General features: G+C 42.6%; 1 protein-coding gene across 1 annotated transcript in view; it reads left to right on the forward strand.

The window, feature by feature from the left end:
* The window catches only part of LOC137534107 (proto-oncogene tyrosine-protein kinase receptor Ret-like), a 172,366-nt gene that overhangs the window by 130,108 nt on the left and 24,262 nt on the right, over positions 1 to 17,996 (forward strand). Inside the window, 6 exon segments of the mRNA XM_068255471.1 lie at positions 893 to 1,149; positions 2,948 to 3,095; positions 7,983 to 8,090; positions 10,269 to 10,477; positions 14,535 to 14,657; positions 16,802 to 16,872. Of these exon segments, the coding sequence (XP_068111572.1) occupies positions 893 to 1,149; positions 2,948 to 3,095; positions 7,983 to 8,090; positions 10,269 to 10,477; positions 14,535 to 14,657; positions 16,802 to 16,872 (916 nt within the window).

Here is a 17,996-nt window from a genome sequence, read left to right on the forward strand (position 1 = left end):
TCCTGGATGCTTCATGTAGCATCCATGGTCGCTTCAAATGACCATCGGTATCGGTAAAATCAGTATCAGAATGCCACGTTCGTGCAAACACTGGTAAAAGCCCGGTACAGACGCTCCCATTCGCTTGAATTGGAGCGTTTAACGATGTGTCCCGGATGCCGGCATTCAACACCCACCAAGTGTCCATGTGAGCCAGCCCTAAAGATGAGCAATGCACAAATGTTTGTGCATTTCTAACTTATGCAAATTTACTACCAGATACCTTAAACATTGGGGGCTGAACTGGGGCTTATAATCAGACTTTTTCCTTAAAGAGGAACTCCAGCCTAAACAAACATACTGTCATTAAGTTACATTAGTTATGTTAATTAAAATAGATAGGTAATATAATCTCTTACCCACCCTGTTTTAAAAGGCAAATGTTTGATTTCATGATGGCAGCCATCTTTTTGGTTGAAAGGAGGCGACAGGGAGCATGAGACACAGTTCCAACTGTCCTGTGTCCTGATCACATCTCAGCTAGGCAACGTGAATCACAACATCCCATCATGCTCTGCACAGCATCAGGGGAAAAAAGCCTGTGCTTTTTTTCTTTGATGGGTGAAGCTTAAATAAAAATGCAGCTAAAAATGTTTTGGTAAGAAAAACAAAGTTCTGATGCTGTGAAATTGTTAAAGAAACACAAAGCCTTTTCAGTTCTGCTGAGTAGATTTTTAGTCCGGAGGTTCACGTTAAGTCGCTCTCTAGATGCATCTACACTTATAGTTTAAAATTCCTGGGATTTCATTTATGGTTGAAATGTATATGCATGTTTTAGTGTATTGAGTGTTTTAGTATATAAATATTGTTAACTTCATATGATTTATCCGATACTTTCAATTTTCCTCTACAGTAACCCTTTGTGATGACACCTGTAAAACAGTCATAGCATGTGGAGTCTTCCTATCCTTCACAATCTCTGTGATGCTCTCCTCATACTTTATTTATCGTTACCATAAGAACTCACCCAAGCCTCCAATAGCTTCTGCTGAGATGACTTTTCGCCGGCCTGCCCAGTCCTACCCAGTCAGCTATTCCTCCAACAATGCTCGGCGCCCATCTCTGGACTCTATGGAAAACCAGGTTTCTGTGGACACATTTAAAATCCCTGTAAGTTTCAATGGTGATTTCAAATAACTGGTCTTACTTAACAGAATGGTAAAAGCAACCAATCATATTTTTTATAGAAAATTTAAAGCAAACCTGAATAGAAAATACATTTTTAAGATAATTAATTGTAGGTGTAGTACTAATGCTAAATTGAGCTGGAGGCTCATATTCATTTTTTTTTTTTTTTTTACAATGAAAGAGCTGCAGTTCTAATGTGAACTATAAGGAGCAGCCATGTCAGTGTGTTGGCAACCCTAGTTCATTCAGCTACAACACAGAAAGACAGAATCACCTAGAAGGACAATGTTTCTATAATTGCTCCCAATCTGTCTTTTGGGGGGGGGGGCGCAAGGGAAGCTGGAAATTTGGGCATTCGCTAGCAGCAAGGAGGGGAAATGTGGGGGTTGTGGGGGGGTTGAGGTTAGGTATGGGGTAGGAAGGGTTAGCTGGGGGGAGTGTTGGCAGGGTTGGTTAAGGTTAGGCATGGAGGTGTGTGGTTAAGGTTAGGCATTGGTAGGGGGAGGGTTCAGTGAGAGAAGAGGCTTAGATTTAGCTATAGTAAAAAATCAGTATTAAATACTGATATTTTACTATCCTAATTACACTTTAATAGCAAAATAGGAGTAAATACAACAATATTCTACTATCGGGATTACTCAGCACCTATTTTTCGGGGCTCCCTTTTTTGACGTACGAACATGGATGCAAATTGGCAGTCCGTGGATTGTTTTCCTGTGCATGCTAAAAAATTCAGAGACTACCATTTTGGTTCCCTTATAAGCAATATTAGTTACCGAACGGTCATGCTGAGCTTTTGGCTTTATTTTTTTTTTCACACACCTGCAACATGTATGCAGACAGTCCAGAATCTAATTATCTGATTCCAGGCTTGTGACTTAAAGTATTGTAGGCAGAGCTTAGAAGTCTGGCAACTGGCATTATATAGTAAAGAATGAAGATGGCAGCCTGCATATTCCTCTCACTTAATACTCCCTTTAATTTACTTATCAAGATGGTTGCCACTGTATCTGACTGCAATTAGTCTGCTTCACTTGCATAGCTAAAGCACTACTTGATTAGCCCTTGCAAGAAAAGAAATAGAGAGTGAACACAGGAAACCACTAAGTGGGAGCCCGACAAGTACCCACCCATGTTTATCTCATCATTTTATGTTAGTCCAGCTTTGCTTTAAATTGAACTACAGTAACTGTGGAATTTGGCACTGTTAATGACTCCAGTGGTCCAGGCCCAATGGTCCTAAGTTCCAGCAAACCAGGAATGGATTAAAAACTGAGCAATTAAGATATCGTAGATGGCACCTGCAGTGAGAATTGTAATGAAACCATAATGAAATTCTGGTGCAGGAGCTATGTTGAACTACAACTGCATGACCGCTATTTTACTTGCCTTTTAGCAGTCCTCCTATCTGACATGACTAGATGTTTTTATGGATAGAGGACAAATGATTATAGCATACTTATTGGCAGTTCTGGGCACACTGCTTTTGATACCTGTGTTTGACACCCCAGCCCTTACACTCAGATTAATCCAAGCATTAATCCTCACCCTCAGTGGACCTATCCCTAGTATAAGCCGTGTGTATCTACTGAAAGATGCTGCTACCCATTTTCATTTTTCAGCAAGAGGTAGTAGGTTTTAATAGCTGAACCTAACCAAGGCAACAAAATCATTGTATGTCCATTCGCTGAAGGGCTGTGAGATATGTAGCAAGAGGAAAAATGACAAAATGTAGTTTTGTTCCATTTAATTTTTTTTATCACTTTTCTCACCCAATAAGGAGGATCCAAAGTGGGAGTTTCCCCGGAAAAACTTGGTCTTGGGCAAAACTCTTGGAGAAGGAGAATTTGGAAAGGTGGTCAAAGCGACAGCATTCAGACTAAAAGGGAAAGCTGGTTACACAACAGTAGCTGTGAAAATGTTAAAAGGTAACATTTATAATATCCTATCTCCACCTATGTTCCCCTCTTATGTCTTTTCTTTTATTATACCGTCCTCTATGTTCCCCTCTTATGTCTTTTATTTTATTCCATTGTCTTCTACATGTATTCTGAGGATTTGGGCTGTTTTTGTTGTTACCACAACAAATTTACTTTAATAGTATGAGGAGGTTTTCAGCAGAATATCTCGATAGTCACATCACAATATCTGACGCAGGTGGAGTGCTATCTCACAGTTCCAGTGCTAGGTGACACTTGTACTTTGTGTGGGAGGTGTTTTCTATGGTACGACACAACCCGGCACATAGGGTATAAAGCAATCAAGTCTCACCAGAGAGGTTATTGTAGCTGGATGCCCTTTCCATGTCTTTGGAACTGTTTGGTAACATATTTGCCTTGGATAATAGCTGCTTAAAGCAATCGTTCCAAGTGGTTTCAACAATTTATGCACAGTTGTTGTTCATTTACAATTGGATCCCCATTGAGCAGCAGTATTGTTATAAGGATAGGGGTGGGGTTGAGCATGATTCCAAGACACTTTGCTTTAGGAACTATAGTAGAGCTAGTCGAATATTTTTCAACTTGGCCTTTTACTGAAAGGGAAGCCACTAACACCAGGTGACAACAACAACAAAACATTTTTCTACTGCAGGACCCCTTACACACTCTATATCTGGACCCTAAACCATCACAGATGATCATTTCTGTTAATCAGAATGTAAGGTGCATACTTTCCTTAAAGAGGAACTATAACGAGAAGTTATTCAGGATGCCCACTTTACATTACATGAAATATCCTGGTTTCAACATCAGAAGCACTTTCTTTACTTATATATACAGTGGTGTGAAAAACTATTTGCCCCCTTCCTGATTTCTTATTCTTTTGCATGTTTGTCACACTTAAATGTTTCTGCTCATCAAAAACCGTTAACTATTAGTCAAAGATAACATAATTGAACACAAAATGCAGTTTTAAATGATGGTTTTTATTATTTAGTGAGAAAAGAAACTCCAAATCTACATGGCTCTGTGTGAAAAAGTGATTGCCCCCCTTGTTAAAAAATAACTTAACTGTGGTTTATCACACCTGAGTTCAATTTCTGTAGTCACCCCCAGGCCTGATTACTGCCACACCTGTTTCAATCAAGAAATCACTTAAATAGGAGCTATCTGAGACAGAGAAGTAGACCAAAAGCACCTCAAAAGCTAGACATCATGCCAAGATCCAAAGAAATTCAGGAACAAATGAGAACAAAAGTACTGTAATTGAGATCTATCAGTCTGGTAAAGGTTATAAAGCCATTTCTACAGCTTTGGGACTCCAGCGAACCACAGTGAGAGCCATTATCCACAAATGGCAAAAACATGGAACAGTGATGAACCTTCCCAGGAGTGGCCGGACGACCAAAATTACCCCAAGAGCACAGAGAAAACTCATCCGAGAGGCCACAAAAGACCCCAGGACAACATCTAAAGAACTGCAGGCTTCACTTGCCTCAATTAAGGTCAGTGTTCACGACTCCACCATAAGAAAGAGACTGGGCAAAAATGGCCTGCATGGCAGATATCCAAGGCGCAAACCAATTTTAAGCAAAAAGAACATTAAGGCTTGTCTCAATTTTGCTAAAAAAACATCTCAATGATTGCCAAGACTTTTGGGAAAATACCTGGTGGACCGACGAGACAAAAGTTGAACTTTTTGGAAGGTGCATGTCCCGTTACATCTGGCGTAGAAGTAACACAGCATTTCAGCAAAAGAACATCATACCAACAGTAAAATATGGTGGTGGTAGTGTGATGGTTTGGGGTTGTTTTGCTGCTTCAGGACCTGGAAGGCTTGCTGTGATAAAAGGAACCATGAATTCTGCTGTCTACCAAAAAATCCTGAAGGAGAATGTCCGGCCATCTGTTCGTCAACTCAAGCTGAAGCGATCTTAGGTGCTGCAGCAGCACAATGACCCAAAACACACCAGCAAATCCACCTCTGAATGGCTGAAGAAAAACAAAATGAAGACTTTGGAGTGGCCTAGTCAAAGTCCTGATCTGAATCCTATTGAGATGTTGTGGCATGAACTTAAAAAGGCGGTTCATGCTAGAAAACCCTCAAATAAAGCTGAATCACAACAATTTTGCAAAGATGAGTGGGCCAAAATTCCTCCAGAGCGCTGTAAAAGACTCGTTGCAAGTTATCGCAAACGTTTGATTGCAGTTATTTCTGCTAAGGGTGGCCCAACCAGTTATTAGGTTCAGGGGGCAATTTCTTTTTCCCACAGGGCCACGTAGGTTTTGAGTTTTTTTTCTCACTAAATAATAAAAACCATCATTTAATCCTCCTGGCGGTTTATGAAAATCCGCCAGGGGGCACCAAAGCCATTTAAAAAAAAAAAATGTTTTCATGTAGTGAGACCTTGTCTCGCTACATGATAGCCGCTGCTCAGCGGCATGCCCCCAGCCCCTCCGATCGGATCAGGAGATCCCGTTCTAAGAACGGGATCTCCTGGAGGGCTTCCCCCGTCGCCCCCGTCACCATGGCGGGCTTCCCCCGTCGCCATGGCGACGGGCGGGATTGACGTCATTGACGTCGTGACGTCAAATGGGACTCCGATCCACCCCACAGCGCTGCCTGGCACTGATTGGCCAGGCAGCGCACGGGGTCTGGGGGGGCGGCTGCAACGCGACGGTTAGCGGCGAATCAGCGGGTAGCGGCGACGATCGGATTGCACACGCAGCTAGCAAAGTGCTAGCTGCATGTAGCAAAAAAAAATTATGCAAATCGGCCCAGCGGGGCCTGAGCGGTGCCTTCCGGCGGCATAGCCCGAGCTCAGCTCGGGCTTACCGCCAGGAAGGTTAAAACTGCATTTTGTGTTCAATTATGTTATCCTTCAAGGTGCGTTTGTAGTTTCTGGGGGGGCCCAGCGCATCTCTGAGCAGAGGCCATTCAGAGGCGGCCTGGTGATGCGCTGATCCCACTTTTTTGCGCAATTATGTTATCCTTGACTAATAGTTAACGGTTTTTGATGAGCAGAAACATATAAGTGTGACAAACATGCAAAAGAATAAGAAATCAGGAAGGGGGCAAATAGTTTTTCACACCACTGTATATTGCTGTATATTAGTATGTAGCCCCGCCCTCCCACTGAGGCTTAGCTTAGACTGTTTATTATAATTGTTCATTCCAAGCATTGTGATTGGTTAGGGGAACCAATCATGGATCTCTGATTCCTGAAGGGCGTCAGGCGCACGCACTTGCACTGCGGCAGTGAGGGCGACCAACACATTAAACCGTCCTGGAGCCATTAGGAGGCTCCAGCATGGCGTTTCACTGCAACAGCTTGCAGCTAACAGGTTAAGAACCAAAGCCTTTTTTTCATTTTTTTCTTTATGATCACTGTGATTGGCTCACAGGATCAGGAGCCAATGAAATCACCTCCTGACCGTGGTACAGTGCTCAGCTGTCTCTGGACAGCAAAGTCTGATGCTGACATGGATGCACAATCGTATCCCGTGCAAGGAAGCCAGTGTAGTAAAAACTACACCGCATCAGGCTTAAAGTGAACCAGAGACGAAGCACCCTCGTGTATTTTGCCATATATATTGGTGGGAACATTAGAGAAAACACCTACCCTGCTCTCTGTTTAATTTTTCACTGCACAGTCTGCCTGTTATCAGCTCTGATAAAATCCCCGACTGAGCATTCATTCAAAGAAAAGTTTTACTTACCTGGTTCTTCTTCCAGCCACTATCAAGTCCCACTCCAAAGTTCCGCTCTGCTCCAGGCTGCCACTGCGAATGTGCGGGTGCAACACGTGCCTCTTATGTGTATTTGCATAGTTCAAGTCTCTGTGAACTGTGCAAACACAGAGCGTTGCCAGCCACGGGAGCGCTATCATGAGCGGAGCACATGGGCAGAAGGCCACAATGCATGTACTCCTCAAGCACACCTGCCCTTCTCCAGCATATCTACGCTCCCACAGCAAACGTGCACTCCCACAGCACAAATGCACTTACACATGGACTGTTATAAATGTGGTTAATTAACACCCTTACAAAAGCATTTTAATGTGAACCCCACTGAGATACCACTAATGACAAAACGATGTACTGTGTAAAGTGCTGTGGGAAATGTGAGAGCTATATCAATAGTAAACACATAAATTCCCAGTAACATAGTAAACTATTAGGAATTGCCTTTCTTTAATACATGTTAGTTCTTGCTGTCATCTGTGTCTGAGATCACAAGCAGGATGCCTGTTACTATCGTGGTCATGCCTTGTGGTAGTGTTATTCTGTTTGTACTAGTTAGGGTTGAGTGTAAAGCTCCATCGACCTAGAAAGTGGACATTGGGCAAGTAAATGAAAGCCACTAGATACCAAGCAGTTAGCCTTCAGCTGATAATGGATACAACCAGGGGCGTAGCAATAGGGGTTGCCGAGGTAGCGACTGCATCGGGGCCCTTGGGCCAGAAGGGCCCTCCCTCAACTACAGTATTAGCTCATAATGATACTTTAATAGTGGTAATCATTAACAAACTGTACCTCATCCCCTTTTTGCACCTCTGACACTGTAGTTGCCATTGGCAGGTTTTGGTGCGCCGTATCAGTTGTTGTGTACAGAGCGCTTGGGGGGCCCCATTGTAAAACTTGCATAGGGTCCCACAGCTCCTTAGCTCCGCCACTAGACACAACAGTAAGCTAAATGATTTGTTCCCTTTATTGCCTTAGTGAAGATTTGGTTGTTGGGAGAATTTTCTGCACATTTCTAGCACGGATATCACAGTTCACGTCCTTGAATAAAGGAATGTTGTCAGTGGCTCACTGAGAACATCCCATGCAGAGTATGGAGTTATAAGATGGTCTCTTGTCTTCTCTTCACAGAAAGTGCCTCACAGAGTGAGCTGCGAGATCTCCTCTCAGAGTTTAATCTCCTGAAGCAAGTGAATCATCCACACGTCATTAAACTGTATGGAGCCTGTACTCAGGATGGTGAGTAACTCAAATCAAAACCCGTGATAGTGATTGTTCACTAGATGAACAGATGATCATAATTGCTGTCAGGGGCGTAACTATAGGGGATCAGCCCCTGCAACCACAGTGCGGCCCAGAGCTGTTGGGGGCCTCCTACTACTAACCTTCCCTTCCTCCAATGCAGGGGACCATGCTCCCAATCAGGTGTTTTTGTCGCTACACTTGTTATGTATGTGAAAATATTGATGGCCACACTTGTTTTATGCCCCTTGTAAGATGGGCCCCCACGTCCAGAAGGTCACCAAGGGAAGGGGTGTTAACCTTGGAGGGGCCCTTTTAAAGTTTTGCTTGGGGGGCCCATAAGTTGTAGTTATGCCAATGACTACCGTGCAAGGTCTTGTGCATTTTCTGCATTGCACATAAATCGTTTCTGTATTAGTTGTTTTTTTACCTGGCTTGCAAATTTTGGTACAGTTTGTACGCAGATTGAAATTGGACCAAACCACATTGCCAGAAACTGCATATGATTGGTCCACTTTCAGTCTACATACGCATTGCAACACTATGTATCAAGTTGGGAATATTTGCAATTCAGTGACCATCTCTAAAGGTACAGACACACATAGTGTTACCCATCAGGATCCAGCATGATCCTGTGGGCAACACTTTGGTAAACAAGTACAATGCAGACGCTTTGCTGTTAAATCAGAGCACAACGTGTTGTGGCTGTAGAGTGGGGAGGAGGGATGATGGCACTGCACATGCAGCAGCTTTTGGCAGGCGGGGTAAGGAAGGAAACAATGCACTTGCCTGAGATGATCAGGCACTCCTAAAGCTTAGGGGCTCACCGGGGCTGTACAAATGCTCGATTTCTGGCAGACACAGCCCCGACTAGCTGCCTCTTTTGGGTTTAGTCCACTCACCAACACCCACAAATTTACTGAACAATGCCAACACCTTACCCCTGTAGCCCTTGAGCTAACTGGCAAAATGAAAACACATGATGAAAATCATTACGGTTTTGCTACAAGACATACAATATACATTTGGTAACGTTTGACTCTGGCCTGGTTGGCCAATAATGCACGTAATGCAGGCAACATAGTGTGTGTATTATGAGGTTGCAGAAACCACACACAGAAAGGTAAAGAAGTATTTGATTCCCTGCTCATTTTGCTTGTTTGCCCGTTGGCCAAGAATGACCAGTCAATAATTATAATGGAAGGTTTATTGTAGATGTGAGAAACGGAATAACAACAAAGGAACCCTGCAAGACCCAGTGCCACAAAATCACAGCTTGATGTGTATTGTAATAAGTGAATTAAGTACAATCAAAAGCTGACTTAGTACTTGGTGACAAAACGCTTGTTAGCAATCACAGAAGTCACACATTTCTTGTAGTTGGCCACCAGGTTTGCACACATCTTAGGAAGGATTTGGTCTACTCCTCTTTGCAGATCCTCTCCAAGTCTCCACAGATTTTCTATTGGATTAGAGTCTGGAGACTGAATAGGCCACTTCAGGATCTTCATGTGGTTCTTCTTGATCTTGAGCCACTCCTTTTTTGCATTTACTGTGTGTTTTGGGTCATTTCATGCTGGAATACCCATCCATGGCCAATTTTCAATGCCCTAGCTGAGGGAAGGGGATGCTCACCCAAGATTTGACAAAATTGTGCAAGTCTACAGTCTTTTCCCTAAATCCTTGGACAGCTCTTTGGTCTTGTCCATGTGGTGGTTAGTTTGGAATCTGAATGATTGCTTCTGTGGACATTTTATACAGGCCCTGTAACAAGCTGGGATTTGGAGCTCTCCCTCGCAGAGGGGCCTCCTACTCTCAGCTTGTTACTTGCATACAGTGAAGACACCTGGGAGCCTCAAATCTTGCTGCTTGATAGGGAATCAAATGCTTGTTTCACTTATTAAAATGCATATTAAGCTCTGATTTTGGGGCACTGGGGTTTGAGGGTTCTTTTATTGTATTTCCGTCTCTCACAGCTGCAATAAACCTACTATTACAATTATAGACTGGTCATTTCTTGGTCAGAGGGTAAATTTGCAGAATTAGCAGGAATCAAATACTTTTCCCCCTCACTGTAACGTGAGTTACACAGTTTGCATCTCAGAGGCCTGCTGTCACATACATTTGCAAGTTCCTCATGAAATATTCAATAACTGATTATTTTCCCACATTCAGGTCCCTTGTACCTAATAGTGGAATATGCTAAGTATGGATCTTTGCGTAGCTTCCTACGAGAAAGCCGTAAGGTGGGACCCAGTTCTGGCGATTCCAATCGTAACTCCAGCTACTTGGATAACCCAGATGAAAGAGCCTTAACAATGGGAGACCTCATATCCTTTGCCTGGCAGATATCCCGGGGAATGCAGTATTTAGCAGAGATGAAGGTAAGCTTGATTATATCTTCTGCTTCCACTCAGAACACACTCTCTCTTTTTCAATATCTTGGAGCTCTTACATCTCCCAGGCCTCACATGTGTAACTATTATTTTATAAGGGAAAAAAATTAATTAATTTAAAACTTAGACTGAGTTCACACAGGTTTCTGTTTTTTAGTTCATCAAATGTCACCTTAAAGGGAATTTCCGGAGGTATTAAAAAAAAAAAAAATCTACTTACCCAGGGCTTTCTCCAGCCTCTTGCCCAGGCCCGGGAGTTCCTTCCGGTGCAGATGCTGACCTCGCCAGGTTGTCCTCTATTGCACATGTGTGGGAGCCACTCACGGTGGCACTGACGTCATCTGGAGTGTACTGCACAGGTGCAGTAGTTCTGCAGTAGAATACTCCAGATAACACCAGCACGACCGCGAGCGGCTCTCGCGCAGTATATGCCGACCTAGTGAGGTCAGCATCTGCACCTGAAGGGGACTCCCGGGCCTCCTGCTGGGAGGGGAGCTGCGGTGAGGGCACAGGACAGCTAGAGGAAGCCCCGGGTAAGTCGACTTGTATTTTAAGTACCTCGGACGTTACCTTTAAAGCATAGTACTTTTTTTTTTTTTTTTTTTTTTTTTTGCATTGAGTTACAAAAGCTTCAAGTAATGTTCCTGCAAGAACAATGGCTGTCCGGCAAGCTCTATCTGTTTTACTGGATTGCTGCAGGGAAGGACAGTAATGCTGGGGACACTACGCACTTCAGATTTTTCTCTGCAAAAAAAAATGGTTTGTGATCGTCTTGGCCAGACATGTAAAGTGCATATGTAGCTTTAAAGCCATTACAGCCCAAAATATGTTAAATGGGAACCTGAGGTGAAACAGATATGAAGGCTGACATGTTTATTTCCTTTTTAAATAATGCAGATTGCCTGGCTGTCCTTCTGATCATCTGCCTCTAATTCTTTAAGCCTGGGCCCCTGTCACAAGCATGCAGATTAGATGTTTAAGACAAATACGACACGATTAGCTGCATGCTTGTTTCAGGTGTGTGATTTAGAACCTACTGACCAGAAAGATCAGCAGGACTGCCAGGCAACTGGTATTATTTCGAAGGAAATAAATATGGCAGCGTCCATAGGTCTCACGCCTCGGGTTCCTTATAATAACCCTTTAACATAAGCACAGCACCAAAGGCTGAGGCCTTCTTCTCTAAAGAAGTATTCATAAGTGATCCACTGCAATGCAAGGAAAAAGTGATCATGTGTGCCTGCATGTGATCATGCGATAACACCATCGCATTTTACTGGTCCTTTACCAGTCTCTGATGCCTTCCTTATATGACCTGGGCAAAAACAGGTGATGTTGCTTTATAATTCTGTATTTAATTTTGGAGATATTCCTTTACACAGTGTTGCAATCTTTGATAATTTTAATAATCAAATGTGAAAAGTTTTATGTCTTCTGTCATTTTCAGCCAATAGTGCTTGATCTTTTTTTTATCATTTTTTTTCCAATTAACCATAACATGTGACATTTATAAAAAAAATAAATTTGTTTTCTTTTATTACTATAGAAATATTTCTTCCTCTGCATATGTGTTTATTTGAATGTCATAACTGAATAAATCCATATTTCAGCAGAAATCTTATCTAAATTGATTGCACCACTGCAACATCTAGCATTGCGCTACAATACAAATCTGTTACAAATTGCCCAGCAAGCTCATGGTGAACCACAACTCATAGGGGTGTGTAAGGGGCTGAAAGGGACCAAAAACCTCCTTACTAAAATGCTATGCACTACAGAAACTTGCCTTCTTAAAGGATACCACAACTGACATGTGGCATAATGAGATAGACATGGGTATGTACAGTGCCTAGCACACAGATAACTATGCTGTGTTCCTTTTTTTCTTTCTCTGCCTGAAAGAGGTAAATATCAGGTATGTAAGTGGCTGACTCACTCCTGACTCAGACAGGAAGTGACTACAGTGTGACCCTCACTGATAAGAATTTCCCCCTTTTTTATCTCTTTCTTGCTCTCAGAAGCCATTTTCTTCTAGGAAAGTGTTTTATAGTTGGAATTTCTTATCAGTGAAGGTCACACTGTAGTCACTTCCTGTCTGAGTCAGGACTGAGTCAGCCACTTACATACCTGATATTTACCTCTTTCAGGCAGAGAAAGAAAAAAAGGAACACAGCATAGTTATTTGTGTGCTAGGCACTGTACATACCCATGTCTATCTCATTATGTCACATGACAGTTGTGGTATCCTTTAAAAGCATTCTGTTTTAAGAATACAAAGCTGTGGGATCTATGGCCCTGCTTCTCCATATGGCTCCAGGCAGGATTGATTGCTAAAAAAGGGCATTGGTGATCAGTGTTCAATGAATATGTCCATAGAGAATTGATCACAGATTTTCGAAAGAATAAATGTTTCCCTTGAAGCTAACATCTACTCTAATAAAAAAAAAGTTTTGTTTTTTTTAAAGCAATGTCCTAAAACAAATCAGTATTGTTCTTACTGTGCTTATTTATTTGGCATCAGTAGTGGCTAAATCACACACCTGAAACAAGCATGCAGCTAATCCAGTCTGACTTCAGTCAAAAACATCTGATCTACATGCTTGTTCAGGGTCTATGGCTATATTACACACAAGAGACAGTGGATCAGCAGGACAGTAAGGCAATCTGCATTGTTTCACCATTTCAGCCTACAGGTGTTTTCACCTTCAGGACAAAAACCTCTGTCAGCACCTCTCCCATTCATTCGCCAATAACTTAATCACTACTCATTACACTGATCTATATCTTGTTTTTTTCACCACAGATTTTTTTTTTTTTGTGAGTGATATTTGTTTTCAGTAATTACTTTATTTTATATGCATTTTATAGGCAAATACACAAAAAAAGAAAAAACATTATTTTTCCAATTTCACCTCTATAGTTTTAAAATAAGCAATGCTACTGTAAATAAAACCCACCCATTGATTTGCCCATCAGTCCTGGCTATCACAGCATTTAAATTATGCTCCTAGCACAATGTATGTCGACAATATAATATTTGAAAATAAAGGTGTACTTTTTCTGGGTTTTTTTTTTTTGTGGCCCATCAATTGTAAGCCCTTATGTACTAAAATAACAGTAATCGGTCCTCATAACATCCCTAAGGCAACTATTTATGGATTTTTTTTTTACATTTCTTTTTAAATTTGTTTGTTTGGTAACTGTGGTAGAGAGGGAGGGGGCTTTGGAAGTGATATATATATATATATATATATATATATATATATATATATATATATATATATAATTTTTATTTTTTTGTATATAACAAAAATCTGTGCAGTGTAATTTATCTGTTCACCAGCTGGCGCTAAAAACACTCCCTGGTTTACAAGGAAAGGTTTGAGGGCGGCGGGTTAATGGGGTAGGGCAGTGGGGGGGGGGGGGGGTACTTGCAACGGGAGAGGGAAGCCTCTGGATCCTATTGAGGATTATTCCCTAAACAAGCATGCACTTCAGATGTTTTTGACTGAAGTCTGACTGGATTGGCTGCATGCTTATTTCAAGTGTTTGATTCAGACACTACCGATGCCAAAGGGATGAGCAAGATGTTGGGCAACTGGTATTGTTTAAGACAAAATAAATATGGCAGCCTCCATATCTCCTCGCTCCCGCTGATGTCACCAGGAGCTGGTGACATCAGCGGGAGCGAGGACACGGCAACGCAGGCGCAGTGGTTTTCAGACTTTAAAGTCTGAAATTCCAGAAGAGAACTGGAGGCGGGGCCGGAGCACCGGTGAGCGGCTGCGCGGGCACAGGACGTCAGCGGGGGGACCATTAGAAGCCCCAGGTAAGTTCAACTCATTTTCCCCGACCCCCAACAGTATTCCTTTAAGCCCACCATACATTGACAAATAGACTTTAGATTCTGACAGCCACCAGACTAATGCCGGCATGTGGCTCTGACTGCTGTCATTTCTGCACAATGCAGTACAAAGCTTTTTGCACCATATAAAGCGTCAGTGTCCGCTATCATGATTTAAATTGTATGATGGCCTTTTCACAGCTCGTCCATCGAGATCTAGCAGCCAGGAATGTCCTGGTGGCAGAAGGTCGCAAGATGAAAATATCAGATTTTGGCCTTTCTAGAGATGTGTATGAAGAGGACTCTTATGTGAAGAGAAGCAAGGTAAAAAAAATCAAATGTCTGCAAAACTGTCACTTCAACATACCTCCTAACTTTCTGAGGTAACAAAAAGGGCCACCTTAAGACACACCCATGCCTAGAGTGACCAGACGTCCCGGATTGCCCGGGACACGTCCCGGATTCGGGGTCCGCTGTCCCAGGCTTAATGAGGTCCTGGGAAACGTCCCGCTTTCAGCAGCGGGACGTCCCGGCCTCGGGATTCTGGCCACTCTCTCCTCAATAAACTGGCAGCGGCGTCTATAGACGCCGTGCCAGTTCATTGCCCGCAGCCCCGCTCCAGCCTCCTCTTCCGGTGTCTGTTTCCGACACTGGCAGGCGAGCAGGGCTACGGCAAGATGGCTGCCGAAGCCCTGTTCTGGAGACCTATTTGTGTCTCCAGTACAGGGCTTCGGGCGCCATCTTGCCGTAGCCCTGCTCTGCCAGGCTGTCAGCGCGGGAGACTGCAGGAGAAGTAAGACGGTCCCAGGAGCAGCGCGCCAGAGGCCGGAGACTTCTGCCAGGTGAGTAAATGCTTTCTTTTCCAGGTGAAATGTTTGCCCGCATTGTTTCTTTTCCAGGTGAAATGTTTGCCCGCATTGTTTCTTTTCTGGTGAAATGTTTGCCCGCATTGTTTCTTTTCTGGTGAAATGTTTGCCCGCATTGTTTCTTTTCTGGTGAAATGTTTGCCCGCATTGTTTCTTTTCTAGCGAAATGTTTGCCCGCATTGTTTCTTTTCTAGTGAAATGTTTGCCCGCATTGTTTCTTTTCTGGTGAAATGTTTGCCCGCAGTGCGTTTCTTTTCTGGTGAAATGTTTGCCCGCATTGCGTTTATTTTATACCGACATGTTGCCCACATTGCGGTTATTTTGTGCTGACATGTTGCCTATTGCGTTTATTTTCTGGTGTCCGGGGTAACTGTTACTGCATTTATTATTTAATGGTCATAGATGGCTATGTTTGCTGCTTTGTGGTTACGGTATACTATTAGCATCACACAGTTTCTGCACACCCATGATGCAAAGTCTCGTTTGTCCACATCATGGCGTAAACACTGCTTTCTTATGCCTCGCTGTTACATCATTACGCTAGCTCCGCCCATACAATGTCATGGCCATGCCCATTTTTCGGCGCGCGCCACAGCCCCCACTCCCCCCAGTCTTTGCCGCTGCGCGCTCCTCAGTCCTCCCCACTTTTTGCCGCGGCGGTTGGATCCACAAAAATCTGGTCACTCTACCCATGCCACATCTCCAGACACACCCCTGCCATACTCCTAGTCATGCATATCACAAAGAATCCATAGGCAAAAGATGCAGTCTTATAATTCATACCACTCTGGTCTTTTCTATTATCATTAGATTTCCTTATTATTACCATTTGGAAATAAGAGATGCATCAATTTGAAGGGAGTAAAGTTTAGAGTCAGTTAAACACATTTTTAAGCTGAAAAATACACATATTCACACATCAGTCCTGAAAGCGGGACAAATGAGGAAGAAAGGGGGACAGATGGATTTGGTTCCCACAGAAGGACAGTTGGGAACTATGGCTTAACTTAAAAAAAAAACATAAAGCACACAGTATAGTGGACAGTGTCCAGTACTCAATGTCTGAAATCATGTTACCTTTTTAGCAAAGCACTAATTACAAGATAAGAGAGAATAAGGTACAGTGTGTCCCATAAAACACATGGCTCTGTCCTTCCCACAAAACTGTTGTGGATAAGGCCCCTGAGGACTGGAGCTGGCCGGCCCTGATACAGTACATGAATGCAATGGCACAGCTAGAAAGTGTGGATTTGCATTTTCTCTACATTTTTACAAAAACATTAGCCATACAAAATATACATTTTTCGCCAAAATGATAACTTTAAAACTTGAGAATGTATTTTTGGGTGTCCACTTTTGTTTGTCAATATTCTCAACTGTGTGAAATAAGGCCTGGTTCACAGTGGTCATCTGCACAACGCATGCATTACAATGAGTGTGAACTGCAATGGAGAGTGGACATAAACTTTGATACAAAGCCTGCATGCAGCAAGTCAGAATAACGCGATTAGTTACAACAATGTACTGTTAATATTTATTTATTTTTTTCTAATAGACTTGTTTCTGTATAGACTGTAATCTTTTTCATGCTGTGATTTCCAGGGAAGAATACCAGTGAAGTGGATGGCAATCGAGTCCTTGTTCGATCACATTTACACCACGCAAAGTGATGTGTAAGCTGTCTTCTCCACTTTCTTATTGACAAAGTAACCATTTACATCGACAGATGTATGTATAATAAAGGTGGCCATACATCTGTAGATTTGGCTGCAGACCAACCATCAGATTTATTGGGAATTACCCAATTTGATGAAAATCTGTGCCACCAAGAACATGCTTGATCATCAATACGACCGATTTCAGGCCGAATTTGGTCGTATGTATCCATCAGACCTGTGGAAAATCTCGGGCCGACAAGCTTGATCAGGCAGTAACTGCGCGCGAAAATCACAAACAAGGAACACGACAGTGGCAAACACCTGGCAAGTAAAGTATTAACCACTTCGCCGCCCGGGTACGGTATATCTACGCTCCTTTGGACTTCAGTTCCCCGCCGGGAGCGTATATATACGCACCCCCCGCCGCCGCTGTCCGCGCTCCCGCTCGCACTCCCGCGATCGTGCACACCGCTGCCCGCTCGCCCGGAGATCATTGAACGGGAAAATACATTCCCGTTCGTTGATCTCTGCCCCCGCAATGATCAGCATGCTTCTATGAGAGGCAGCCGATCATTGTGAAAAAACTCCGTTTCCCAGCCTTCCTTCCTACAAGTGTCCTTCCGACGCTTGTAGGACGCCTGTAAAAAAAAAAAGTGGCCATCTTGTGGCCAAAAAGTACTACACCCAAACACATTTTTCACATACAAATACAATATTATCACTATTCAATTTAACTCATTAACTCCCACACTCCCCAATTGTTACCAATAATTTTTTTTGTAATATTAAAATAAATGAAAAAAAATTTCAATAAAAAAAAAAACTTAAATAGTTACCTTAGGGACTGAAATCTTTAAATATTTATATCAAGAGGGTATAACACTGTTACTTTATAAACTATGGGCTTGTAATTAGGGATAGACGCAAAACTGAAAAAAATGATGCACCTTTATTTGCAAATAAAATATTGGCGCCAGTTACATGGATTTTAATTATAGTAGCATGCATTATTTAAAAACTATAATGGCGGAAAACTGAAAAATGTTTTTTTTCCAAATGTTTTCCTATTTTCCCATTAAAACACATTTAGAATAAAATAATTCTTGGCATAGTGTCCCACCTAAAGAATGCCTAATTGG

This window comes from Hyperolius riggenbachi, chromosome 10, assembly GCF_040937935.1.
Source record: "Hyperolius riggenbachi isolate aHypRig1 chromosome 10, aHypRig1.pri, whole genome shotgun sequence".
Taxonomy (NCBI): Eukaryota; Metazoa; Chordata; class Amphibia; order Anura; family Hyperoliidae; genus Hyperolius; species Hyperolius riggenbachi.